Raw genomic sequence first — 27,861 nt, forward strand, 5'->3', positions numbered from 1 at the left:
ACCCATCAACCAACGATGTCGGTTGGTGTCCTTTCTAGGCTTTGGTTTTGTTTCTAAGCCTTGCATCAAGTAAACCACAGCAGGGCTGCACTGTCTGCCTAGGTTAGGAACTTGCTATAACAGGATTTCTCAGTTTGAGTCTCGGGGCTTCTGATCCGCTAAAATGACATCAAAGTTTTACAGGTGCGCGCGCGGTTGGGCCTTCCGCTTTGCCTTGGATTTCAGAGGGGAGTCTGCCCGTTCGCCCCCAAGGAGCCACAGTTCCGCGCGCATCCCACGCCGCGTCTCTGCATCGCCGGAGGCTCCCGGAGCGCGCCGGCTCAGGAGGCTTCTCGGCGCCCCGCCCAGGGGACCTTCCCTACCCAGCCCCCTCGAATCGGGCCGACCCGACGCTGCTCTCCCACCCGTGGGGCGCGTCCCCGCGGCCCGCAGAGGCGAGGCGAGGCGAGGCGGTGCGGCGGCAGGCCGGGGGGCGAGCCGGGGACGCCGCCGCACCCCCGGAGCCCCAGCCCCCGAGCCTCCGCGGCCATCTTCGGCGCGGGCGGGCGGGCGGGCGCGTGGGAGGGAGGGAGGCGCGGCCTCGGGACTCGGGCCCGCCCCCGCCGCCCCGCCGCCCAGCCCGGCCCCGCCGAGCGCTCACCCCGCCGCGCCCGGGTCCCGACTTCCCCTCCGGCCCAGCCCGCAGAGCCCGCGCGCCCCCCGGCCGGCCGCCGCTCGGCCCCGCCGCGCTCGCAGAGGCCGCCATGCGGCCCGCGCGCTGGCTCGCGCTGGCCAGCCTCCTCGCCCTGGCCGCGCTGCTGGAAGGCCGGCTGGTGGGCGAGGAGGAAGCCGGCTTCGGCGAATGTGACCGCTTCTTCTACGCCGGGACCCCGCCAGCGGGGCTGGCGGCCGAGGCCCACGTGAAGATCTGTCAGCGCTCCGCGGGCGCGGAGCGCTTCGCCACCCTGTACAGCAGCCGGGACCGCATCCCCGTGTACTCGGCGTTCCGCGCGGCGCGCCCCGCGGCTGGTGGCGCGGAGCCCCGCTGGCTGGTGGAGCCGCAGGTGAGCGAGCTGTGCCCGAGCCCGGGCGCGGGGCTGGCCCCCGAGGGCGCTTTGCAGCCGCGGCGAGGGCGAGCGCGCGGGCGGGGGCGCGGGCGGGGGCGCGGGCGGGGATGGGCGGCCCCGCGTCTTCGCGGCTAGGTCAGGAACCCCGGGTTTCCGAGCCTCCTCGCCGCACCCCACCCCCACCCCTAAGCCACAGCAAGAGCCTGGCGATCCGCGAGCCTCCGGAGAAGCCGCGCCGCCGCCCTCGTCCACCCCGAGGCCCCCAGTGGGAAGTGGTTCTCCCGTACAGTTCGGGGTAGACATCTGCAGTGTCTCATTCATTTCCTGACCAGTGAGGAGCGTGAGACTGACCATTTCGGATCAGCCGAAAGCCTCGGCTGGGAGCTCCCAGGCCTTGGCGCAGGTCGTTGCCACAGTTCTTTGGGCCTGGGTAGGTGGGTGGGCATTTTCATGCCCATTTTGCAGAAGAGGAGATCAAGGCCCAGGGAGTGAAGAGACTTGTGGAAGTCTGCCCAGCCGGGAAGATGGGGCAGGTGTTCACTGCCCTTTCTACTATGGAAAAGCTTCTCTTTTGCAGAGGCCACCTGGGCCTAAAAACCCCTTGTGCACACGACATCGAGTACATTCGGTCTGAAGTTGCGTTGCGTTAGGACCATAAAGGCACATATTTGTAGAAATGCAATGGGAGAGTTACAAATCGTAGGGAAACTGTCCAACTATTGGGAAGGGCAGACAAGTTTTACCTGACTCTTCCTAGCTACGTTATCAGACCACGTGGAAATCATGTCCTGAGTGTTCTGTACTGTCGGGTGAGGGTGACCAAACACTGTAAAAGGTTCCCAGAGGCCCTGCTGAACTGCCTTAATGCATCCTGCCCCACGTCTGCCTAGCCATCCCCCTCCCTGCACACCCAGCCAGGCTCCCCTTTGGTCAGTTCTCACCGTCCTCCCACCTTGTCTCCTGCACCTGCCCCAGCTACCAAGACCACCCCCCCCCCCCCAAGCTGGGAGCAGAGCTACCCACTCAACCCACTCATTCCTGATAGTCACAGCTGGCCAAAACCACATGGGCGAACAGATTGGCTTTCAGGTGCTTCATTCAGAGCCCTGGGTTGTAATCCCTGCAATGTCATTCAGATATTTCTAGCTCTGAGAGCTTGGCCGGGTCTCACGCACTCTTGCACCTCAGTCTTCTTACGTTCCTCTCCATGTCCATTCCATAGCCTATGATGTCAGGACCTATGAGATCAGGCATTGGAAAAAACCTTTCTAAGTTGTACACACCTAAGATATATATTGATCTAAACTTAGTTTGCCCTCAGCTGCACCCCCTCGAGCCCTCTGCATATACCCCAGATGATTATGCGTCACGATTGTGCTCCTGTCAAGAAACAGATGATCTAGTCCTTTCTCCTTAAGGGTCTCGTGGACAGCTTAAGGAGACCATATACATGGCGAGGAGAACACAGGGAGGCACGCTAAACAAAGTTCAGTTCAATTCAGAGCACATTTAGTCATCAGTCACCTGCTGGGTGCCAGGCTCTTAGGGCACCAGGAGAACAGAGGATACCCCTTGAGCTCTAAGGTTTCCTAGTGTGCAGGTGAAGAATCAGCTGATGAGAGCTGGGCTGCGTGGGTTCGAGAATCAGCTCCTCTCAGCTAGCTGTAAACTTGGCCAGGTTATTTTAGAGCTAATGACGGGGTGGTGTTGAGGATTAAATGAGTTACTATATAAAGTTCCCTAAGAGATGCCTGGCATATAAGTACCAGCTGTTTTTAGGACATAAGCGAAACCGATAAAGGTAAACAAAATCCTACTAGATTTCACCTGTTTCCAGGGTGAAAGGGGAAAGCCTTAGGGTCAGGGTGACATTGGTGCTGTGCCTGGAAGGATGAGGCAGAGTTCAGAAGAGAGACAGGAGGAGGAACATCAAGAGTGAGAGTGGCGGCTTCAGGGGTTAGTGCGTGGGGAGGGGTTGGGATTACTAAACTAGTACAAGTACGCAGGTGCCAGTCTGCTCAAGTGTTCAGAATAAAGGGGAATAATGGAAGGGAGAGGTCGGGTGTGAGGGAGTGATTAAGGAAGGTGTAGTGAGACAGAGCCATTTATGCAGTTACAGAAGGAGTCACAAAGGAGCAGGTTTTGTGGGCAGAACTGAGTCATCCAGGCGGTGGAGCCCCCGGGGCAGGAAATGAGGAAGGGGATGGGAGAGGAGGGGGGAAATTGTTCCAAATGGCATCTCGAAGCGTTGAGATGAACAGTGGTTTGGAAACAGTACAGGAGGCCGGAGGTCCCAGCGGGGGAGCTCAGAACAGTGGCAGTGGCTGATGTTTTCCTCTGCAAGATGGGCTTGGGTCCCCTTCCCACCCGGCCTCGGTGAAGTGGGCCAGGAGCCAGAGGGTATGAGGAAGCAGGGAAGGAAGGAGGGAGGGAGGAGGAGCTGCAGGTGGACTCGGGGCACACTGCGGCAGACCTGACTGCTGCCTGCTCCCGGAGGCCTGCCTCCCCGCCCGGGTCCTGGCTGCAGAACCATGCTCAGGGCTCGCTGTGGGCCTCTGGCTGCTTCAGAGCACTTGGTAATGCTGAGTTGCCCTGTGCCCACATCACCTTTTTATGAGGTCAGCTTTACCAAGAGCAGACTGGCAAGGGAGAGGCAGGAGGCCAAAGGAGCTCAGTGCTTGCCTTGGGTAATGAGTCAGTTAGGGCGGCCCTGGCCCCGCGGCTCCCAAAGCCCAATTCAGCACCTTTCATAGCTGTCCTGCAGTTTCCCATGGGAAAAACAAGCTCCTAACTTGAAGATCATAGAAACTTGGGCACTCTTGTGCTTAAAACCTTCAAGGTGTTGGCTGCCCTACACCTACAGGACAAAGTTCATTCTGCAGGATGCAGTTTTACAAGGCCGTCCGTGCCCTGGCTCCTGTCTCCTGTCTCCGGCTCCAGCCTTGTTCTCACTCCTCCCCACCCTCACATTCTATGTTCTAGTATTATCCGGCCGCCTGGCCTGCCTCTCATAAAACTGTACTGTCTGTACTTCTGCTTCTGTACTGTTTGTCACTTCTGCTCATTCCTTTTTTTTTAATTTTTAAATTTATTCATTTTTTTAATTGTTAAATTTATTCATTTTTGAGAGAGAGAGCGTACGTGAACATGAGCAGGGGAGGGGCAGAGAGAGAGAGAGAGAGAGAGAGAGAATCCCACGCAGGGTCTGCCCTGAGCCTGACATGAGGCTCCAACTCATGAACCATGAGATCATGACCTGAGCTGAAATCGAGAGTCAGACGCTTAAGGGGAGCCTGGGTGGTTCAGTTGGTTAAGCGCCGACTACAGCTCAGTTTGTGCGTTCGAGCCCCGCGATGGGCTCTGTGCTGACAGTTCAGAGCCTGGAGCCTGCTTCGGATTCTGTGTCTCCCTCCCTCTCTGCCCCGACCCCACTCACACTCTGTCTCTCTCTCAAAAATAAATAAACATTAAAAAAAAAAAAAAAAAGAGAGACGCTTAAATGACTGAGGCACCCAGGGACCCCATGCTCCTTTCCTGTGCCCAGAATCCTTTCTGTACTACCCCCATCTTGCCCCTCACTTCTTCCTCTCCTCCGTCCTTTAAGACTTCTCGGTGTCATCTCTTCCAGAAAGAATTGTCCACCTGATTGTGGTCCATTGCTCGGGGCTCCAATAATTTCTGTCTTTTTTGTACTTCCCACATTGTTTTAGAATTGCCTACTTATGTGTCTGTCTCAGTAGCCCTTGAGAAGTGAATGCTGCACCCTTATTCATCTTGCTTATGTTCCTAAGTGCCTGGGACACGGACAGTCTTAATAAGTGTTGAATAAAATAATTCACTGTTAGGCTCAATCAGGCAGCAGTCAGGGAGACGCTCTGCTTGAGCTTCTTGGGGGGACATGTACGGCTTCAGAGGCTTGCCCCATAGCTGGCCAGCAGCCGCTAATACAAACATGTCCATAAGGAGAGCTGGAACCCTCTTCTAAGTCCACCCCGTTAGTTCTTGCTCTGGCCTTTGGAACGCAAATGATTTGGATCTCTTGTCTAGACAACAGCTCCTTGGTGTCGGATATAGGATCCCCATATCCGCCCACACTGGAAGAATTTAAATGGGATCTTCTGAGGCACAGAAGGAGAACTTTCAAAGGAAGCCGAGAAAACAGAGAGTTGTTGTAGGTTTTATGTGGAATGTGGTTTAAATTGAGAATGGGGGAAAAGGCAAAAAAGAGATGAGAAAATCCCATTAGCGTGATGATGATGGTTTGGAAGGCTTCCAGTCAAGACCCCAGAGACTTGAGAACTGGTTTCTGGTATGGTACCAGGAGCCTCACACCTTTTAGTCCCTCGATTCCTTGCCATTTAATGGAAGAAATTTTGGATAAGGTATCGGTGATGCCTTTCAAGCACATTGTCAATTCATGCTGGAGACCGACATTTAAGATCCTACCAGTTTTTAAACATGAATACTGAATGGATCTGGCTTTATATTCAGCTTACACTTTTTTAATCGTACAAAAATATTCTGATGTCATTGTCTTCGTTGGAGAAATGAAGGGAGGTTAATTGATGTGCCCAATGTCACACAGTTTGGATTTGAACTCATGACCCTTTGCTCTTAGTTCAATGCTCTTTCGGTATGTCGTGGAGATTCTTTGACCTCACAGTGAATCCACTGCGTTAATGGTCATGGGGCTTTCCTCCTCCTCTTTTATATGGGGATCTTCATTTCTACTCTATTTCTCTTTCCCAATGGTCGTAGGACCAGTGGGAGCACATATTTGGCCACATAAATGTTGCTTAGATGTCGGTGGCTCTGGAGTGAAGGGTATGTTCTGGTGAACTACACAAGCGTTTTCCTAAAGGGTCCGATAAGGTCATATTTCAAATCTTAGTAAATGTGAACAGTCATCACAACTTAGAATCTTGATTCAGTACTGGATCTTTCATTTCTAACAGCAAACAGGACAATTCCGATACCTACTTTCTAGTTAAGAGACTTGAATTCAGACCCCTGCTCTGCCACTTATAAGCGATGGGACCTTAAATTCTTCCAGTCCTGTTTTTCTGATCTGTACGTTAAAGGCAATGATAGTGTTTTTCATAGAGTGGTTGTGACAAATGCACAAGGTAACACACACAGACATGTAGCACGGTACCCAGAGTACGGTAAGGTCTTAGTAAATATTAGTATGTATACTTTATTAAGTTCTTACTCTAATGGGTGTTATTAATTGAAAAACTTCATTTGTGTAAGCCCTGTGCCCAACCTGAGGCTTGAACTCACAACCCTGAGATCGAATCACATGCTCTGCCAACTGAGCCCGCCCCCTTTTTTTATTACTGTTTTTGAGAGAGGGAGAGTGCAAGCAGGGGAGGGGCAAAAGGAGGGGGGAGAGAGAGAGAGAGAGAGAGAGAGAGAAAGAGAGAGGAAGGAAGGGTGGAAGGATGGCTATCCCAAGCAGGCTCCGTGCCCAGTGCGGAGCCCGTCGTGGGGCTCAATCTCACGACTGTGAGATCATGACCTGAGCTGAAATTAAGTGTCAGATGCTTCACTGACAGCCACCCAGGTGCTCCTATTATGTTTTTAAGATTATTTTCTTAAGTAAGCTCTACACCCAGTGTGGGGCTTGAACCCACGCCTCTGAGATCCTCCCTGTCCTGAGTAACCAAGAGGTGTGTTGTCACAAAACAAACAGTGAGCAATCGCATTGCAATCTATTGTGCTGAGCCCGGGTGAGAAGTCTGGGAAGCGCCTACTCAGAGGGATGCTTCCCAAGTCAGTCACTCGCGATGTCTTCCTTACCGGGGCGCAGATAGCAAAAGCCAGAGTCACACAAGCTACCTTGCCTTGCATTTTTTTCCTTTTCTGGGTTTTTGTTCATCTTTGAATTCAGTGTTCCCGTCTGATTTGTGGTCATCCTCAGGGGCAAGTTAAGGTACTTGCCCTACATTGGCGGAACATTTCAGGGATATTTTGTCCTCAAACAGCCCAGTGGACACCGTTCGTCAAGTGTTCACACTTAAATCTGAATAGGTCAGAAAGGAGCTATCATTTATTGATCCCTTACCGTGTACAAGCCGCTAGATGCAGAGCCTGGATTAGAGTTTATGGCTGTCGGATTCCCAAGCTCTTACTACCCTTTCCACTCTATTGTACCGTCTCCCAAATCCAGTGTTTGTATTTTCTCTCCAGATTCCAAATGGACTGACTGGGGCTGTTCCTTTACTGAATTCATCTAGGTCTCCGGATGCTTTGTGGCTTTGCTCCTAATGGACCATTCTGAAAATCCCTGTGTCAGCCTGTCAGTAGCTCAATTATTAGCTCCTGGTGATTCAATGGATCGTTCCTTGACTAAGGATTGTATTCCTTGGGTTTCAAATATCTCTTCCTTTTAACTGTCAGTGAAACTTTTAAAGTACAAGTGAGAATATGAGAAAAGAAATCCTCCCATTTGCCAGTGGTTTTGCTTCCGGTGATCTGGCCGTGCTCTTGGAATCACTGTTAGTTCAAGAACGTTTTCCCCTTCAAGGTGTAGATCGTGTCTCCTGGGTGGCCACGTACCCTTTTGATTCTGTAGAACATGACATCTGATGGCAGCAATGATCTGCTGCCTGCTGATATATCTGGCCACTGAAAGGAAGGAAAAGTAAAAAAGAAACGACTCATGGGGCGAACCAAAAATAGAAGCGCCATTAGTATTCCAGCCATGCTTCTATTGACCCAGTGCCGGACAGAAGTGTGGCTCAATCAAAAGAGGTCAGGCTGAGGACATTCTATACCTTCAGTCAAAAGGAAAAATATGGTACATTTCATTTTGGAGAGTAAACAGATGGCGGACATAGTAGTTGAAAATATAAGTTAAATTACATGTTCCAGTTGACTTGTACCTTAATTTTAGGGATGATCGGTCTTGAGTTTTGATTGATTTTCAGTTGGCAGGAACACCTAATGCTTTAACAAAGCCCTGGGCCCTTTGTCATTTAATTCACTAAATCGACAAATATTTATTCGAGCATCTGCTATGTGTGAGGCACTGTTCTAGGCCCTGGGAATAGAGCAGTGAATCAAACAGACAAAAATACCGTCTCTCATGGAGCTTAATATCTACTGGAGAGCACAGGTGATTATAAAATAAATAAATAAAAGACAGGGCATGTTAAATAGTGAAAGGGCGAAGAAAAATAAAGCAAGGCGGGAGGATTTGACCTATCCGGGAAAAGGTGAAGTTTTTAAAGGGCTTTCAGGGGAGACATCGCTGTGGAGGTGACTTTGTATACACACCTGAAGGAAGTGACAAAGCCAGTCATGCGGGTATCTGGGGAAAGAATGTTCCAGGCAGAGAACAGTAAGTACAAAGGCCCTGAGGCAAGAGTGTTCCTCACGTGTGAGAAAGAGGCCAATGTGTCGAGAGAAGGAGAAATGAGGAGAGTAGCAGGAGATGAGGTCAGAGAGGTGGTGTGGGGGATGGCAGATCACTTCGGGCCTTCTGGGCTATTTGTACGAAACCTGCCTTTGGTTTCTTAGTGAGATGGGATGAGATGGGATACCATGGTGCCCACTTTGAGCGGAGGATTTTGGACGTGCTCTGACTTACATTTGCATAGGGTCATTTTGGCTGCTGCATTGAGAACAGACCGTAAGGGTTCAAAGGCAGAGCAGAGAGACTAGCTAGGTGGTTTCAATAATCTGGCAAGAGATGGTGGTGGCTTGGACCACCGGGGCTGGCATTCTTTCTAGCTCAGAGTATATTTTAAAGGAAGAGCCAAGAGCAAGAGAAAGGGAGGAGTCACAGATAACCCCCAGGACTTTGGCCAGAACAACTGGAAGAATGGAGGTGCCTGTGAATAAGGTGAGGATACTAAGGGAGGAGCTGGTGTGTTAGATGTCCTAAGGGTGAGATGCCTTTGGGTGTTGAGCAGAGCTTCAGGTGGGGGCCTCTAACTCTGAGTACTTTATCACACAGGGCACTTTTCTAGGTGTGTTTTCACATGTAATCTCACTTAATCTGAGGATCCAAAGCAGGTGCTGCGCTAACAGCACAGAGCCCGATGCGGGGCTCAAACTCACGAATCTCGAGCTCACGACCTGAGCTTAACTGAGCTTAACGCTTAACTGACTGAGCCACCCAGGTGCCCCCCCCCCCCAATCAGAATTTTATACAACAGAGCATGTTCCCAGCCCCACTGCCACGTGCCAATGAACATCAGTGCCCGCAGCCTCCAGGAGCACCCTTGTGCCTGCAGCCACGGCAGGTCCCAGGATCTGTAAGTGCCTCATTGGGCTGAGGGCGCTGTTGCCTCCTTTTGCAGTCTTGCTCCGTTCTAATCCATCCTGGGCATTCCTATGGCCGTTATGCAAGCAGACATTCTCTATAAGGTGATTCCTCAGTGGATCACCTAAAAACTCCTTCAAGCCACAAGGATCGTCCCGAGTCTGGGTGAGCGTGGCCAGGATAAGGGCGGGGTCTTGGGTCTTGTCGGGGCGTGGAGCTGTTGGCTGCTGGAGGTGGGCTGGGTGCCACGCATGAGCCTGACAGCCCGGCTCCTGACCAGGTGCCAGTTGCCTGAGGGAAAAGGTGCAAGCAAACTACACCCTCCAGAGCCCCACCTCTGGAACAGAGAGAGAGAACCCGCTCATCCATCCGTCGGTCCTAGCGAGTGCGAGAATCCCTCCGGTGCACCCAACCTGGCTCCGCAGAGAAGGAAAGCCAGGCTGAGCCCAGCACGTTCTGAAACTGCATAGCCCAGTAATGTATTACACCCTGCTTTGGGACCAGAAGAGGGACTTTGCTCCAACTCAGCACACCCCACCTCTTTAAAAGTACAGAAATTCCTTTTTTGCCTTCAGGACTGTTGGTAAACTGGAGTCCTTCCCCTGTGCAAGTTCTCACCTTTGCCCTTACGTCCTAGGTAACCTGGTTTTAACGCAGCTTGGCCAACGAGCCTTCCCGCTGTGTCAGGGCGATGGCAGCATTGGTTTCCGGAAGTCCCCTTGTCATAACAGTCGTAACTGAGGGAAGAAGCCAACCCATATCACATCAGCTTTTTGAGTGGATCGGCCAGGATGCATGATAGAACTGGGCCATGTAAGGAAATGGCCACTGTTGACGTTTCTGAAAGACTGGGCATCCACTGTAGTCTCCAGATGCACGGAAGCCGGGGAAGGGAAAGCCGGGTTTGTGAACCATAGTACGCCTTTCCTTGTTCTGGAGCATCTCCACTGTATCTGGAGCCGTGGCACCCATGACGACAGAGGCCTCCTTCATGGCCAAGCGCACCGTTTGGTGTTGTTGGTGACCTTGCTCTTGCACCTCAGCCCGACAGACCTCGCTCCTGTGACCCCTGCCTTCTGCACTTTGGAGGCCCAAGTCTGCTCACCTTCCTCTAGGGCTCTGCAAAGCAGCTTCCCCATTGGTTAACCCTTTCTACCCACATCTCTGAATTTACTGCCCTCAGAAGCCAGAGAAATACTCTCAGATCATTAATCCCATCGTGCCTCCAACAGCCTCAGCGGAAACTCTCCAAGGCCCCCCGTTTCTCCTCAGATAAAGATAAGGCCTTATCGTGGTCTCCGGAGTCCTGCACGCGTGGCTCCCGTTCCCCGCCCGGCCTTATCTGGTGTCACACACATTGCCAGGCCTTTGCTTCTAGCCACTTTGGCTTACTTCTGTGGGGTGTGGTGCTGCTGTTTTTTCACGCCCATCATAGGGCCTCCGTACCCGCTGTTTTGTTTTTGTTTTTGTTTTTCGTCTTCTGGGATATTCCCAAACAGATCAGCTGCCCAGAATACTCTCTAGCAGTACCAAACATACCTTTCTTTGCTAGCGTGTTACAGTTGCACAGTTATTTGTGGAACTAACTGAGCGCCACCCAGCTAGACTCTAAGGTCTGTGAGGGCAGGGTACAGGGATATTGTTGCTGTCAAATCCTCGCCCTCTAACGCAGGGACCGGCAAACCGTTGCTATAAATGGCCAAATAGTAAATACTTCAGACTTTGTTTGCCGTGTAGTCTCTGATGCACCGATTCAGCTGGGCTGTTAGAGCACAGAGACAGGCACAGACAATACATACATGAACGAGCACGGCTGTGTTCCAAGGGAACTTTATTTATGAAAACTGGTGGTAGGCTGGATTTGGCTCACAGGCTGTAGTTTGCCAGCCCCATGGTCTAGCCCAATGCCAGCACTTGGGCAGTAATTAAGGAGTGTCGCTGAATGCTGAGCGCTTTGCGAATATGGATTGAACAGCAACAGTGAAATTCGAACGCTGGGCGGGTCGTCCTATTCCTATTATAGCCCGGCAGCCCGAGATACATCTCAGCTGTGTGTGGTGATGGCCCCTGTTTGTCATGTTAAGGGTTTTTAGGATTATAAACATAACATATGCTTATGGTAAAAATATTTTTCGAACATTCTAGAAGTATATAAGGAAAAGGGTCTCATTTCACGCAGATAACGAACTAATCTTTACAATTTGCGTGTGTGTGTGCTAACATTCCAGAGATTTCTGTTACACATAGAGACGCATGGAGGCACTCCTACTCTTTATTCTAGTCAACAAGGTTCAGGGCCCTTTTGGACTCTAGCACGCCCCTCAAACAACCATCATACCCATGGAGTGGGAGAGTGGAGGGGCTCTGGATGAGTGAATTTGCACATACACAAAAATAATTTATTGCATTTAGAAATAGAAGGCCTGGGGCCTCCACATGCAAAGTCTATTTCTTTCAAGTCGGTATCCAGGTAACTCACGGACAGCCTGAAATAATCTTACCTTCTTCTCCCTTCCTGTGCTCCTGAGCAGCGGTGATCCTTCTCCTCTTAGAGGAGACTTGCTGGCCTGCCCAAAGTCACAAGGCAAGGAGGTGACAGAGCTGACAGCTCTCCTCATGTCTAACCTGGTGTTCTGTCACTCAGCCGTGCTGCCGTGTCGTCTCACATCGAGAGGAACTCGAAGAAGAGCGATGTTCATAAAACCCAGGAGGAAAGGTCCAACACATGGAAATGATCTTGCCCGAGAGCAGATTTACTAGCCTCAAATCATATTTATTACACAGCGTTGAGAAGTACATGCTGTCTCTTTTGTGCTTTAAACACAAGGATAAGATTTAATAGTTTGAGGAGGGTTTAGGTTGGATGCAAATAAGCCATTTCCTGACAGCGAGAGTTATGACACCGTGGGGAAGGGTCCGAGGGCTGTGAAGTCCCTAGCGATCTTTAAAATGAAGGGTGGATTTTGCCAGTTGGCTTTGGAGAAACGCTATTTTTTATAGCTGTAATCTCTTTTTTTTTTCCTAAAATTTATTTTTTGGGGGGCGGGGGTGAAGGGCAGAGAGAGAGGGAGACAGAGGATCTGAAGCAGGTTCTGTGGTGACAGCAGAGAGTTCAATGTGGGGCTCGAACTCATGAACCTCAAGCCCATAACCTGGGCTGAAGATGGACGCCCAACTGAGCCCCTCTTATAGCCGTAATCTTGCGTGGAGACAGGCTTTGAGCCTTTCCCGGTTTTCTGAGGAGGGTGACTCTGAAATTGGTTGACAGTGGTGATATCTCAGCCTCAGTTCCATGCCTGAGTAGCTCACTGACCAGGCCCATTACTGTTGCTTTTGCTGCTCTCAGTATTAGGTACCATTCTGCTCCCCTGTTCTTGCCACAGGCCAGTGCTTGAGTTTTTCCTCTCTTCTTGTACGTAATAAATGTGGTCACAGCCAGTCAGACAGAGACAAGAGTTTATCACACATTTGTTCTCTGGCAGCGAGTTGGGGTTTAAGAGGTAGGCATGGAATTACAGGGGTTTTTGGTGATTGAAACAAGCCCACGCCGTTTCTTATCTGCTCATTCACTTACTCATTCCTGATCAGCGGGTCTAGAATTTTAGCACTGCAGAGTATGAGTAGTCAGGTACCCAGCTCCTGATTGACTCTTTGATTAGTGTTGTCATTCTCTTCCACGCCAAAACCATTTATTCAATTACCAGTACTAAGCCACGATCTAGGAATCTAAGACGTGGTCATGGAACAAGCCCCAGCCCCTTTCCGCAGATAACTTGTTACTTAAGGTAGGAAGGCAGATCGTGACCCCAGCTTAATTCTCTCCCAGTAGACTGTTAGCCCTGAAAGGGCAAAGACTGAGCGAGCATACAGAGTGGTTCAGAAAATGGGTCTTAGCGGGAGACAAAATTGGGCTGTGTCCCAGCTCTGTCATTTATCAGCTGTGTGACCTTGGAAATGTTACCGAATCTCAGGGAGTTCAAGTTCAGTCCCTGTCTGTGGCACAGGGCTAATTGTCCCAATTCCATGGGGGAGTGACGAAGATTCGGTGTGACAGTGTGTACAAAGGCCACTCTGCATTGTGTCCAAGCCCTCACTACATATACATTAAGCATGTTGAATGAACAAGTCACCTTTGCTTCCCAGACCATGCCTGCCTTGGAGACAACCGGGATGAGGCTGACCATACTCCTAGGTTTGACCCAGTATTATTTCTGAAATGGCTTCCTGGCCTGTGATGGGAAAGTGAGAGGTCAGACTCCTAAGGTGGCCAAATGGGAGAGGAAGATAGGTCGGGCCAAGCAGCAGATGCAATAAAACCAACAAAACTGGGGCTTTGTCAGTGTTGTACCCACCTTCGGTAAAAAGAAGGGTCCAAAGGTCAACTCTAAAGTCCTTTGTAATCCTGGATTTCTCTAATAAAATACGAGCTGGCCAAAAACAAAAACCAAAAATCCATACTCCTGCTCCAATGCTGCCTTTCTTATGACTGGTCTCAGCCTTTTCTGTGGCTCCTATGCTGTCCTCCATGTTACTTAGCCCATTGATGCATTCTTTCTTGAAGAATTTAGTAGAAGTTCCTTCTCTCTGGTCTGTGGGGTGCCCCCTCTGGTCTGTTCCGAGACTTCTGGAACCAGGACAGCCTTGTCTCTTTCCTTTGTTCCTGAGATTTAATCCAGGTGTCTGGGAAGTTCCATGTCTGTAAGGTTCTTGCCCCAATTCCCACAGGGGGCTTGCTGGGTTCTCCTGATGCTTCGGGCTAGTTGGTACATGAATCATAAACTTACCCAAGCTTATTCAGGTGAAGGGTAGGGCTGTTGTAACAGATGACTGGTAGATTCACAGACATAGCAACGGAGGTACACACAGGCCTCAAAGGAACCAGAGCTCAGAAACTTCTAGAAACCAAATGGTCCCACAGACTTTAGGGTCTTTATCCTACTCTTTTAACTAGTTTTCCTGCTTTCCCATGGGTCAGCCTGACTACCAACTCTAAACTGCATGTAGCAGCCTTCATACTCTAATTGTTGTCTGTCTCTGAGTTTCTTGGATTATGTTGGATTAAAAACCTAAGAGAGCCATCTGATTGGTTGCTGGCCAGATTGGCCATCCCTTGGTTGTGACTGGCAAGGGGGTGGGGAGGGGGAGGTCATGTGGTCAGAAATGCTGTTTTTAGAGATAGTATCTGAAATACTCAGTTAATTTAGAAACAGAAGTTGACTGTGGCATGTTGACGAGGGCTGATATACCTGGTGGTTGCGGGAGCCTGGTTTGGGCGGCCATATTAGATTACTCGAGGGACCTTCACTACTCAACAGAACTGGTTCTGTGTACCAACTGTGTGTGTAATTCATGCCACAGAGGCCCTGAGGTGGAATTGATCCTCCCAGGACTGGGTGAGCTGTGATCTTGGGAAAGCACTCACAGAGGCTGTCTCAACCCAGGGTCCTGGCAGGAAACAGATGGAACTCTCAAAGTAGTTTAACCGACAGAATTGAATGAAGAAACGATTTACAGAGAACTAAGGGAGTCAGCAAGACAGGGTAAAGCGCCTGGGGCCTAGCCATTGCAGGGACCTGTTACCATCCCAAGCCCGTGGGGTCAGGCAAGAGCCTGGTGAGAGCCATGACTGCCCAGAAACTCAGCCAGAGCCACAGCTGCCGCAGCCAGGTGCAGGGGGAGCCAAGGAATAAATACTCTGGTCTCTCTCTTCCCACCCTTCCGTTGGCTGCTCCAGGCAGAAGCCAGAGGGCATGAGAGCTCAGATGATGTGAGCCAGCCTCCTGGGGCACAGAGCAGGGCAGAGAGGAGTAGAGAAAGGATCTGGGAGGCCAAAAGACACCCCCAGCATGGGGGCTGTGGGGCTGGGGCTGGGCCTGAACGCCCAGGAGGAGTTCAAGCAGCAGAGAGGAGTGGTGAGGCACCCCCACCACTGAAGTCATGGGTGCCCATACAGGGGGAAGCAGGGAAACACGTTACATCCATATAACTGGTGTTATTGGGAACGGATTGGCCTGTTTTGGCTGAATGAAGGGGAAGATTTGAGAGAAGAGATTGGAGGGGTTGGGGAGGCCTTCTGAATATACCTGTTTGCCATTTAACCAGGCAATATAGGATACTATTGAAGATGTTAGAATAGTGAGATCTGCTCAAAAGAGTATAAGTAGCAAAAAAGGACTTCTTATTCTGTGGATGGATAAGGTAGGAAATCCATGTTTACACAGTTTGATGATCAGAATATTCACTGCTCCAACAGGTGGAGGATTTAAATGGCCCTATAATACTTTATTCTCTCCCTTGGTATTGTCATCACAGCTCTTGCAATTTGTGAATAATACTCTCACAAATCGCAAGGATCATGTGGATCTTTTTTTATTTTAATTTTTTTTAATGTTTTATTTATTTTTGAGAACAAGAGAGACAGAGCACAAGCGGGGGGAGGGGCAGAGAGAGAGGGAGACACAGAAACCCAAGCAGGCTCCAGACTCTGAGCTGTCAGCACAGAGCCTGACATGGGGCTCGAACTCACAGACTGCGAGATCATGACCTGAGCGGAAGTGGGCCACTTAACTGACTGAGCCACCCAGGCGCCCCTTATGTGAATCTTTAAGCCCAGCTAGGCACTACCCAAGGGTGACTTAAACATTTGTTTTTTGGTGTGGGGTTCATGGACCCCCTGCATCAGCATCACCTGGGGTCGTGGTTAAAAATGCACTTCTGAACCCCACTCCAGCCCTGCTGAATATACCTCTGGTGTGAAACACAAGAATCTGCATTTTTAACAGGGACCAAGGTGCTTCTAACACAAACTAAATTCTGAAAACTACTGATTTAAGGAGACAGCACTCATTTCTTGTAGTGGCTATCTGGGCAGGAGTGAATGCCACCAGGGACCCATATGATGAATGAGAATCTGATAAAGATCTAGCCCAGCGGGTTCTCAATTTAGAATCATCTGGAGAACTTTAAAAACATCCTAGAAGCCCAGCCCTCTTGCTACTCCGGAATTCTCATTTAATTGGTCTGGGGCGAGGCCTGGACATATTTTATGTAAAACTTCCAGGTGATTCTGACAGGCAGCCAGACCCAAGAACCTCTAATCTTGTTTGAACTCGGAAGGTGGAAAAAGTTAGAAATGGAAGAAATGTCTCAACTTAACAGACTTTTTGGAATTCCGTACCCCACGGTCAAGTGCTAAGAATAATTGCTCTGGAAAAGAAAGCAGAGAACAGAGTGGAAAACAGGCTGCAGTGAGTAATGAGGAAGGAAACCAAAGAAGACCAGGGATGATGTAACCTGAGAAGGTACTGCAGTTCTGGAAAGGTCTTAAAGGACTCGGGCACTTCTGTAGACTCCCAGCAGGAGTTTGAAAGTTGGAGTTGGGCATGAGAAGGAGCAGCCAGAGGAGTCCCACGGGAGCTTGTCTGTCCCTGAGGCCACCCATGGGCCTCCCCTCAGGCATCCTTTGCTGGCCCAGCCGTGTATTGCCAGTTTAGGGTTGGTGCATTTTTTAATCCCCCCTTTTCTTTCCATTTTTTTAAATTTTCAAGAAAAGGTTGAAATGGAAGTGGGACATCCTTTGATTCTTTCTTTTCCATCATCTTCTGACTCGGGGGGAGAGAACCCTTCACGCAGCTTATCTTTCTACCTCCACACCCTGGACACGGGCTGAACACCTACTGTGTGCACAGCACCAGGAGAGCTGGAAGGCCTGCTCCTCCCCAGGCAGGAAGGTGTGTGAGCGGCCCTGGGGGCCCAGAGGAAGGGTGATTCACAGGGAGGAAGGCGGAGGGCACCCCAAGGCCTGCCTGAGTGCAAAAGGGCTGGTCAGGAAATGAAAAGCCCTGTGTTTCTCTTTCAAAAGAAAAAAAAAAAAAAGAAAAAAGAAAAAAATCCTAGTAGGTCTTCTAAAGCTGTTTCTGTTCCCAAGGGGATAGAGAATATTTTGGATGCCAAATAGGGAGGATTTTTTTTTTTTTTCTTCTTAAATGGGTGGGCCGGAACTGTTTATTCCCTTCCTGAGAGCTGAAAGGTCTTACGGTTTGTCCTTCCTCAAACGCCCCTCATTTGCTATGGAGGCTTCACCAGCCTCCTGCTACTTTTCTGAAAGGCAGCTCTTTCCTCGAGCTGCATATTTTCCATGGCAAGTACATTGTCTCAGACTTCACCCAAGGCCTCAGATCTAGTTCATTCTGATGTGCGTGACTGTGCAGAGGCCCTGTTTGCGCATCCAGCTCCAGGTCTGATAAGATCATCCGATGTCACCGCTGTCAGCTGCACTCATGTTCCTTGTAAGGAGGGGGCCCTCTTACCCACTTCGTGGTGGGCAGCGGGATGATAGCATCTTTTTAATGTCCCTGTGTGTGTGTATGTGTGTGTGTATCATAGTTCAGCGCAGAAGCAAAATCGGAATACCAGCTGTTCTGCTCATTCAATCACTTAGTCTTGTTGAAAATAAAACAGCTCCCAAAAGAACAGCCTGTTTGTCCCCACAGAGTAGGTAGGCGCTCACGGGGGGTCTCTCCTGATCACAGGATCTTATCTGAATCAGCCCAGCCGAGAGCTTATCTAGCCTCAGGCTAAGATTCTCCAGGGGGAGGAAACACCACCCCTTTCCGAATCATCACAAAGTTCCAGAACCGTTTTGATGATCCTTCTAGATGACCACCTTTTCCATGCGGCGGATCGTGGAGCAGAACCAGAGGACGAGCTGACCTCTCTGGAGCCTCTCTTTCTCATCTGCAAATTGCAAGAGATGATGTGCATCAGAAGATTGTTGCAGAGGTCAAATGAGGCCACTCTTGCAACAACTGTCAGTCACTCCCCGATGACAAAGGGCCGCTGTGCTGGCTGTAGGAGCACAGAGGTGATCGGGCACTGTCTCGGACCCTTCAGTATAGTGGGATGGACAGATGAAGAAACACAGTTTCAGTGCCTGCCAGCTGTCCCCCCAATTTGTCTCTGCTTGCCTAAATTGACCATCCACTTGTGTCCCGTCCCCCTCAGCCACACCTGGCTGCCACTCCCCAGCCTCCCCGGTCCACATCCCCTGAGCCCGTCTTGCTCGTCACCTGCGCTCGCACCCACTCAAGTCTCTCCATCAGCAGTGCCAGTGGCTGCCACCTGCCGCCCTCCGTCCCTGCCCACCTGGACTCTGAGGTGCTTCAATTCTGTTTGCAGTGCCAAGGCCGCCCCACTTCAGTCCCACCAGTTCTTTCTCTGCACCTGTCCCTGACCTGTGGGTCACGGCTGTGCACAAAAGCAGTACAAAAACTGTAACTCTGGCCTAAGCACAGCTGGTCTTTCCCCATCCTGGTTGGCTTCCATGGAGCCTTCCCTTCTTTCCAGCGTCTTTCCTGCCCTCTCTCATGAATTCCCTGGCACGGTGACCACCAGAGGCTGGCAGACCTTCCCTGCCCTCCTGACGCTCTGCCTCCATGTCCTCACTTACGGCAGAGAACTGACCCATACCAATTCCCCATGTCCCCTCCCCTTCCCGCCATGTTCTCAGGAGAGGTCCCTTTACCCCCGGCTGACTCTTCTCCATGTGCTCCCAGTACCATTCCCTTTGCTGTCCCATCCCCCTGTGGCATTGGTGTCCTCACCACCAGAATACTAATAAGCAACACCCACCAAGAACCTAAAATACGCAGAGTCTCCATTATGCTTTATGCAGATGAAGTACAAGAGATGGTCCTGGGGGCACCTGGGCTACTCAGTTGATTGAGCATCCGACTCAGGTCATGATATAATGGTTCGTGGGATGGAGCCCCGCATCAGGCTCTGTGCTGATGGCGTGGAGTCTGCTTGAGATTCTCTCTCTCCCTCTCCCTCGGTCCCTCCCCTAGTTTCTCTCTCCCTCTCTCTCAAAATAAATAAACTTGAAGAGAGATGATGCCAGTGTTCGTGCGCCTTACAGTCTGTAAAAATATATGAAACAAATGCCCAAGAGCCTGTTCTCCTGCATATGCAGACACCGCCCCCTCCCCAATCCCAGTATCTTCTTCTGTTGGATCCATTGTGTGTGCTCTTTAAAACTAATCTTGGTGACTAGTGATGAGCTTCTCCCACATTCCCATCCTCCTCACCTGGGCATTCCAGCCCTCTTGCAAAGCCTCCGTGCCGCTGTGCTTCTGGGACATTCCGGGACCCTGTGCACACTCTCAGGGCTGCAGCCACTCTCTTGCCCCATGGCACAGCCCCCTGACTGGTCTTGGAGGTCTTGACCGGGACCCTCACTGACTTCCTGTCTTCTGGCCCTGTGGGACCCTGTGTCTCGTCAAAACCCTTGTGCAGGCTTGCTGCTGGGAAGGGGGTTAAGGGAACTCCCCTGTACCTGCCAGGCCTCTGAACTGTTGCAGAGAAGGTGCTTGTGAACTTGGTATGATTGCAACCTTAGAGGAGTTGAGAAGAGAGAGCAAGAGGAAGGGGGAAGGATGGGGGCAGAGTATGGCTGCCGAGCCTCCATGTTTGTGTTCTCCTCTGCGGACCGTTGTCACTGTCGACAAATAGCTCTTCTTCCCCACTCAGTGACAGACTCCCCTGTGGCAAATCTGTACCAGGTGACTCATGTCCCTGATGTTTGCATGGACCTCGCAGGCCAGAAACCCTCAGGGACTGGGCTCTGCTCAGTGACACTGTGCCCCTGAGATAGATGCCTTTGAGCCCCCAAGTGCTCCCTTGCACAGAGACCTGAGCAGCCCCACCCTCCCAATGCCCCTTTCCCTCGGTGGTGTGTGGGGGCCGGAAGACCATCTTTGCTTATCTCTGTGACCTGCTCCTCAGCAAAGGGCCTGCTCGTCCCCTGCCTTTACCTGAAGCTTCTCAAACAAGTGGTCTGCAGTCCGCTCTTGCTCTGTCCAGTCACCTCCCCCACCTGTCTTCCTTTCCCAGTCCTCTGTGGACATCGCCCTTTGAAGTCTCACTAAGGATTCTGGAATCATCGAAGGCCTTGATTTTCGTCCCCATCCTTCCATTTCCCCTCTGGCAGGTGCCACACTGTTGATCTTCTGTAGCCAAAGCTTTCTCCTTCCTTGACTCTTGATGTGACACTAGATGACTGATTCTCCTGCGGATCCATCTGTGTTTCCCAGTTGTCTCTTGTCCTCTGCCTGTCCTCTAGCATGGCCGCCCTGTGGCTCTCCTGTTCCCTTCCTTACCCAGAGGCATGGACTGCTGCTGGCGCGGAGCTGGGGTTTTGGAGTCTGAGAAGCTGAGTGTAAGCCTTGGCCCTGCCACTTACATATTGGATGACCTTTACCTGCTGCTTAACTTTTCGTGTTCCTGTGAGTAAAACGAAGATGATAACACCTAGCTGGGAGGGTTATGTGAGGAGTCAACGCAGCAGCTCAGTGCTTTCCAAAGTGTAGTCATTGGCAAACCTGCTTTACAATTTTGGCCACATCCGAGGTAATGGGGATCCTATCAGGATTAAAAAAGATGCTTCGTACTGGGCCCCTGGGTGGCTCAGTGGGTTGAGCGTCCCACTTCGGCTCAGGTCATGATCTCACAGTTCGTGAGTTCGAGTCCCACGTCAGGCTCTGTGCTGACAGCTCGGAGCCTGGAGCCTGCTTTGCATTCTCTCTCTCTCTCTCTCTCTCTCTCTCTCCATTCTTTCCCTGCTCACACACTGTCTCTCTCTCAAAAATAAATAAGGATTTTTAAAAAAATTTAAAAGATGCTTTGTATGGAGCTTTCCATGGTGCCTGGTATGCAGTGAGCATTCACTAGGTGGTAGTGATAATTATCCTGTGATGAGTTATCTGTATATCAGACCATTTATAATCTGCTTCCTGCCACCGTTTCCAATCATCCTTTCATTTTTCCTTAGTCAGAATCTGATTTTCGCCGGCTGCTGGTCTCTGCCCCGACGCCTTGGTGTAGAAGTCTTGTTAAGCCTTGCTGACCTTTCTGTTTCTCTGAATTTATCCAAGTCTTGCACATCCTCCTAATACCACCTCAGCTTCTGCCTTCTTCAGGAAGAAGTCATCGTTGACTGCATTCATTGTGCCCTTCTTTCCTTTCAAATTGGTTTGCTCTTTTTCTTCATAGCATGTATTCGGCATTTAACATAAACCGCACTGCACTGTTTTTCTCTTGGTTTCCTATTTCACTTTGCACCTATGTCTTGTTTTCCTAAGTAGATGGTGAATTTCTTAATGTGAAGGTCTGTTTCGAGGCAAATAAGGCAGTGATCAAGGACACCAGCCATGAGGCTGGACTTTCTGCATTCACATGGTAATGCCACCACTCACGGTATGGCCTTGAGTAAGCTTCTTAATTTTGATGTGCCTCAGTTTCTTCATCTGTCAAAAGGTGATCATGGTACCTAGTTTTTTTGTAAGTTTAAATGAGTGAATACTTAGCATAGCCACTCACTGATGTAATACATGTAAAGTTCTTTGAATTGTGCCATGTAGGGCTCATTAAGTGTTGATGGCCGTGGTGGTGGTTTTTGTTACCAGTCCTAATGCTTCCTTCTATAGTACTGGTCCCACATAATATACGCTTAATAAATATTACTGAATGGATGAATATTTCCCCTCCGGTGCTCCTCTGCAATTTTCTATCAGTCTATTTTTCTTACATGCATGTAAGGAGAAAATTGAAACTCTCCTGTCATTTAATTCCAACACACACACACACACACACACACACACACACACACACACACACACAAATCCCATGGGTTTTAAGAGCTTTTACTGTCTGGCATAAAGGCCAACTCATTGAGAGAAACAATTGTTTTTTTCCTTTCACTAAATTTGAAAAAGGAATTTATTATAAGATTATTTATGGGGCAGGATGCTGGTGGAGGGGGAGAGTTCATTTTTCTAAAACCTCTTAACATGTGATCAGGAAAAAAATTTTCCACTAAACACAGGAACTATATCAAATGACGTGGGTGGCCCAGGGGGACCAGGTCAGCTGGGAGGTGGATTACAGAGAGAGCTTTGTACCTGCTCCTCCATCCACAGGTTCCACTGGGAAACCAAAGAGTAAGATGAAGTGGTGCATGCAAAAGGACAAGTGTCACCCAGAAATGTAATCTGAAATCACCTCTTACATCATAGGCGTATTTTTGTCTTCAGCGAGCAGTGTTGTCAGAAATTTACAATCATGGCAATAACCAGATCATTAAACTATGTCTGCAGAGAGTGTGGAAAAATACATCTGCCCTTTGCATGACAGCGCGTCAAAGAATATATTAGACTTTCTCAATCAAATACTCTTACTATTTCTAGTACGGTTTTCCATACCTGAGTTAGGTATTTTAATTCCATACACACTGACATTCCTTCAGAAAGTGGAGCCTCCCAAGACATACTTGATTGTTCTGCAGAGTTAAGCAAGCATAGAGTTGCTGGGAAGCCGTTTTGCTGCCTTTACTCGATAGAGTTTCAGATGATGCTGTAACAGATGACATTAAAACACTCGTCACCTTGGGATCAGAAGAGTTTTGTCATAGGTTAAAACAATGGTTTTAAGACAAGACATAGGAATCATAATGGGGATTTCTGTCAGTGGAGGTCAGCTAGCAGACTATCATAAGACCCTGGGATTTAATGTTTTATAAACGGTATGGTAAAGTGATTTCATAATGTAATACCCAATGTGTGTGTGGGGGGGGGGGGGGGGGTGGCGCGCGAGCGCAAGCGCAGGCATGTGCGGGTGCGTGGGTGTGTGTGTGAGAAGGTGTTATCACAGAGCAGTTCTACCTAGGTGGAGTATATGCAGGACAGAAAACAGGAAACAGTCTAGTTAGAAGCCACTTTCAAACACCAGTGTCATGGGATATTAGGATGAAGTGTGTGCGCACCAGAGGACCAAGCGCTCCCGAACCCCAGCGCGAGGAGGGTTCGTGCCGTAGGGACTCCAGAGCCTTGGCGGAAGGGTTCGAGCGCACCGTCGCCGCTGTGAACAGCACGCGTCTCAGTCCTTGGTCTCTTCTTTCAGATTGACGATCCCGCCAGCAACCTGGAGGAGGGGACTGATGAGACTGATGCCATCGCCTCCGTGAACAACCTGGGGAGCAAGCAGGCCCTGAGTGCAGATTACGTGGATTCTGATTACCAAAGAGGACAGCTGTTCCCGTTCTCCCTTGGCAGTGATTTCCACGTGGCCACGTTTGCTCTCACAAATGCAGCTCCGATGACCCCGTCCTTCCGGGAGCGGTGGTACATGAATCTCAACAGCCTAATGGACCGCGCCCTGGGCCCTCAGTGTGGCGGTGGGGAAGACCTGTATATCCTCACGGGCGCTGTGCCCTCAGACCGCAGAGTTCATGGCAAAGTGACCGTCCCTGCGTTTGTTTGGCTGGCAGCCTGTTGTGCCGTCCCTGGCAGCGGCTGGGCCATGGGCTTTGTCAAGCACACCCGGGACGGTGACGTCATAGAGGACGTGATGGTGAAAGAATTGGAGAAACTGCTTCCGTTTAACCCTCAGCTGTTCCGGGACAACTGCGGCGAAACCGAGCAAGACACGGAGAGAATGAAAAAAATCCTGGAAGTGGTTAACCAGGTCCAGGACGAAGAGCGAGCGGTGCGATCGGAAGAGGGCGCTAGTGCCCGCTCTAGCGCAAAGAGCGAGAGATCTGCTCTGCTGCCCCCAGAGGCCTCTGAGGAGAGGAGTAGCTTTTGGGGCAAGTTGATGGGCCTGCTCGTGACCCCCGTCATCAAGCTTTTCCAGTTACTTTATTATCTTGCAGTGGGGATCCTGAAGAACATTATGTACCTCCTGTGGTTTGTTACCAAGCAAGTGATTAATGGCATAGAAAGTTGCCTTTACCGCCTGGGTTCGGCCACCATCTCCTACTTCTTGGCCATTGGGGAAGAGCTGGCCAGCATTCCCTGGAAGGTACTCAAAGTCATGGTCAAAATCATCAGGGCCGTTCTGCGGATCCTTTGTTGCCTGCTCAAGGCCGTTTGCCGCGTTCTGGGCATTCCCGTCCGAGTCCTTGTGGATGTGGCCACTTTCCCTGTGCACACCATAGGCGCGGTTCCAATTGTGTGCAGGGACATTGCAGTGGGCCTCGGTGGCACTATCTCTTTGCTCTTTGACGCCGCTTTTGGTACTATGGGTGGCCTGTTTCAGGTTTTTTTTAGTATCTGCAAGAGGATTGGCTATAAGGTTACTTTTGACAATTCTGGGGAGTTCTAGAACTCAAAAAAAAAACAGTCATGTCCAGTTACGATGAATTTGATTTTTTTTTTTTTAAAGTAGAGAAAGCTGGAATATTTTGTCTTTGCAATGGGTTTCTGTTCACTGTCAATTACCACTCTATTTTGAGCGTTGGTAGGGGTATTTGCATGTTTTTGCAAAGGAAGATGGTATAATTTAGACTTGACCTAAGGGAAAGGTTGAGGCTGGGATTATGTGTAGGACATCTGTGTGGTGTGGGCAGACTTCCAAAGCATTAGAATCTTTATTCACTCTGCTATGGGTGGACCACTTGAGATTCTCTGGTGTTCATTTGTGATAACTAAGAATTACAGAGGAGGGAAGAATTAGAAGGCAACTTGAATCCAAAGAGTTTTGAAGCAAAGGAGAAAGGAATCTTGTTTCTGTTCTTTGAGACTTGAGGGCAAACCGCTAGAGATGATGTGGAGTGATTTCGTTTTCATTTGCTTCTCTTTCTCTCCAACTCGGCTGACCTCGGGAATGTGCAGACATGGTCCCCTGCTGAAATCACTTTTTTAGGGATAAAAAGAATTTGCTCTATCCCTTAGCTTTCCATGGCTTCCAAGGACCCGTAAGGTTGTGTTTGTTTTTTTTTTTTTTTCTTCCAAAGATGAATTTTGCTGCATTTTTCTTTTAGGTAACGATAAGCGTGTTATGTTAAATGTGGCATAACAGAGTTTGAATGTAAGGGCAAAATTTTTTCGCCCTTTGAACAGTGTAGTACAGTCCTCTCAGGTGTAAAGAAGAGAATGCAAGGGTCGGAGCCCTGCTCTGAGTAGGTGCCGCAGGTCTGAGAACATCCTTAGCCAAGCTTGGATTAACTTGGTGTAGATTAAATTTCTGGCTGACAAGAATGGGCCCAAAGACTGACATGTTAAGCTAATATGAAAATCTGCATTCCTTAATATTCTAGATCAGGCTTTGTTATATATCAGGCAAGTACCCCATTACCATAAAGCGCTCAGACCTCTGTCCTTAAATGATTGTTTTGGTTTAAGTGTATATAAAAGAGCCACAAAAGAAAAACTATTCTAGCTATAATTCCATATCCGTATATATCTAAGTTTATATACATATAAACTTGAATAAGAATCACTATGTCTTAGGAAATAATTTTTTAGTGTGTTTGAGGCTAGAAAAGTCTCCCATTAATGCAAGTTTGGTTTGAGAGCTAATCCCTATTTTTTTTTTTTTTTAATCAAGCACTTGTCATTTTAAATCATGCCCTGAAAGAGAAAGCAGTATCTTCCAAACTTTGCTCTGCCTTCCACAGCTGAGCTGGAATCATCTGGATTTTTCTGAACGTTCTAAAGAGTTGCCGTGAGGTAGAAAGAGGCCAAGTGTAAAATGCTGATCTTGGCAGTGCAGAGTACCATTCATCTGAAAGTTAGTTGCAAACACCTGGGATCCAGAAAGGCAACAAGGAGAGAATAATGGGCTAGCTATCTGCAGCTGGTCAGTAGACAAGAATTGTGAGTGTAGTGACTTACATTTTGCCGAAAAATAATTGAATTGCACCCAGTAGAAGCGTAGCTCTCCTGACCAGTTGGCGGTACAATGTTGGGGATTACGAACACCGGACTAGTCCATGATAGGGGGATATGCGCTAGATTTATCCAAGAATCTTGAGCAGTAGTTTACCAACATTTCTGTTCGTGAATGTGAACATCTGTAGTTGGGCTTCCCTTCATTTCAGCGGCGTGGAGGTGCACGCCTTGGTAGTAAGGGGTGAGGGTTTGCCTTGGTACTAAGGGGTCAAGAATCCTGCTGGCAGAAGGGAAGGGAATCTACGAAGTAGCAAGAGAGATGGTCTGGCCAAACCCCGAACTGATGAAGAAACCCAGGCACAGGGAGGGGCCAGGTTTGCCTTAGTTTCTTTGCTAGCTGATGAGAGACCAGGAGCCAAGGTCTTTTGTACCTGTCCTGCCACACCTGGGGTGTCAGATAATGTGTGCGTGTGTGTTACTACTCAGCTGCCTCCTTGGACCATTGGCAGGGCTTTCTCCGTCATCCATCAAACAGAGCCTAGGCCCTGGCTCATCAACGGGATTCAGCCTATGTGATGAAATGATTAGCCGTCCATGCACAGCCTCATGCTTACTGCCTCCCGCAGAATCTGTATTCCCTCACAGTATATATTTGCATACCGACAAGGCCCAAAGGGGGCATCTGTGGCAGCTTGAGCCTCTTGGCACCATGCAAGAAACAGGGCATCCAAACTGCTTCTTAAGAGCCATTTGGAAATGGCTTCTTTCTCATCTGTAGTTGTTTAGTGTCTTATTTATTTATTCTTGTGTGGCCTTTTGTGAAATCTGGGAATGAATAATAAAGCAAAATATATCCTTAAGGTTAGGTGGCCGAGACCCTCCACTCTGGACCGCGAGGGTTGGCTGTGCCTCTCGTTTACCGGAGCTGGCTCTAGCAGGTGGTTGGACTGCTGACCTTGCCAACCAAGCTACTTTGGGCTTTGAGATGAGAATTTGAGGTGTGAATCCGGATCGATGAACCCTGTCTCTGGCTTGAAGACTTTTCTGTGGCTCTGTTATGTTCTCAGGCCCACGAGAGGTCAGCCAACTCTTCCTCATTATGGAGCTAATTTTCTAGTCTGTGGATCAGCCACGCCTTTGGACACTCCTGTTTTCCATTGTGCCTTTTGAGTGTTGGCTTCTCACTCACCATCAGCACTTCCACCTCAATGCAGACTAGCGAGTTGGGAGAAGGAACTAGAATGAAGCACTCGCCATTCAGTCAGCCATTCATCTGTCAAACATGCATTTTTGAACATCGAGGTTGCAGAGTTGCAGAGATCAGCGATACACGGATCCCATCTTGGAGGAGTTCAGGAATCTAGTGGAGGAGAATACACGGTACAATGGATAACCTGTAACATATCATGGCTGGTGCTGCAGGGAACGTGCCCCCTGGAGCACAGGAAGAAAGCCCACAAAACCATGGAAATTAGGGAAGCCTTTCTGGAGGGTGTGACAAAAAGCCAATTGGACATTTTCAAGCTATGTACAATGCTGTGCACCTTGCAATGCTCAATAAAGTAATTACTGACAACTCATTAGCTGTTCTGCCGATTTGTGTCATTCTATCTATCTTATTAACCATAAAATAACTAAAGGAGGAGAATCGTAATGGTTGAGATGAGCTTTGGGGATTATCTGTGATTTTTATTTTTTCCTGTTTTCTTCTTTATCCACATCAACCCAAGCAGTTTCTGCTCTCATCTAGATTTGTTGAAATTTTTTTTTCAGTTCTACAAGAGGGTTAGATCAGTGAAAGAGGGCTTACAACTACTGTTCAGTGTTCTTTTCTCCAAAAAGCTGTCTGGCATACCAGGTATTTGCGATCTGTCCTTCA

The 27,861-nt window shown here is 49.5% G+C and overlaps 1 protein-coding gene and 1 long non-coding RNA gene across 2 annotated transcripts; one reads left to right on the forward strand and one right to left on the reverse strand.

The window, feature by feature from the left end:
* The first annotated feature begins 292 nt into the window (after positions 1 to 292).
* Positions 293 to 27,562, forward strand: ENDOD1 (endonuclease domain containing 1). Its single transcript, XM_060605309.3, has 2 exons — positions 293 to 1,043; positions 23,272 to 27,562. The coding sequence occupies exons 1-2, from the start codon at positions 744 to 746 to the stop codon at positions 24,472 to 24,474; spliced, it is 1,503 nt and encodes a 500-aa protein (XP_060461292.3). The 5' UTR covers positions 293 to 743; the 3' UTR covers positions 24,475 to 27,562.
* On the reverse strand, positions 17,737 to 23,478 carry LOC132661133 (uncharacterized). Its single transcript, XR_009602075.2, has 3 exons — positions 23,389 to 23,478; positions 22,575 to 22,725; positions 17,737 to 18,054 (listed from the first exon to the last, which is right to left on the reverse strand). It is a non-coding gene; the product is annotated as an uncharacterized LOC132661133 (long non-coding RNA).
* Positions 27,563 to 27,861: the final 299 nt, after the last annotated feature.

The sequence above is a fragment of the Panthera onca genome, chromosome D1 (assembly GCF_046562875.1).
Source record: "Panthera onca isolate mPanOnc1 chromosome D1, mPanOnc1 haplotype 2, whole genome shotgun sequence".
NCBI classification, from domain to species: Eukaryota; Metazoa; Chordata; class Mammalia; order Carnivora; family Felidae; genus Panthera; species Panthera onca.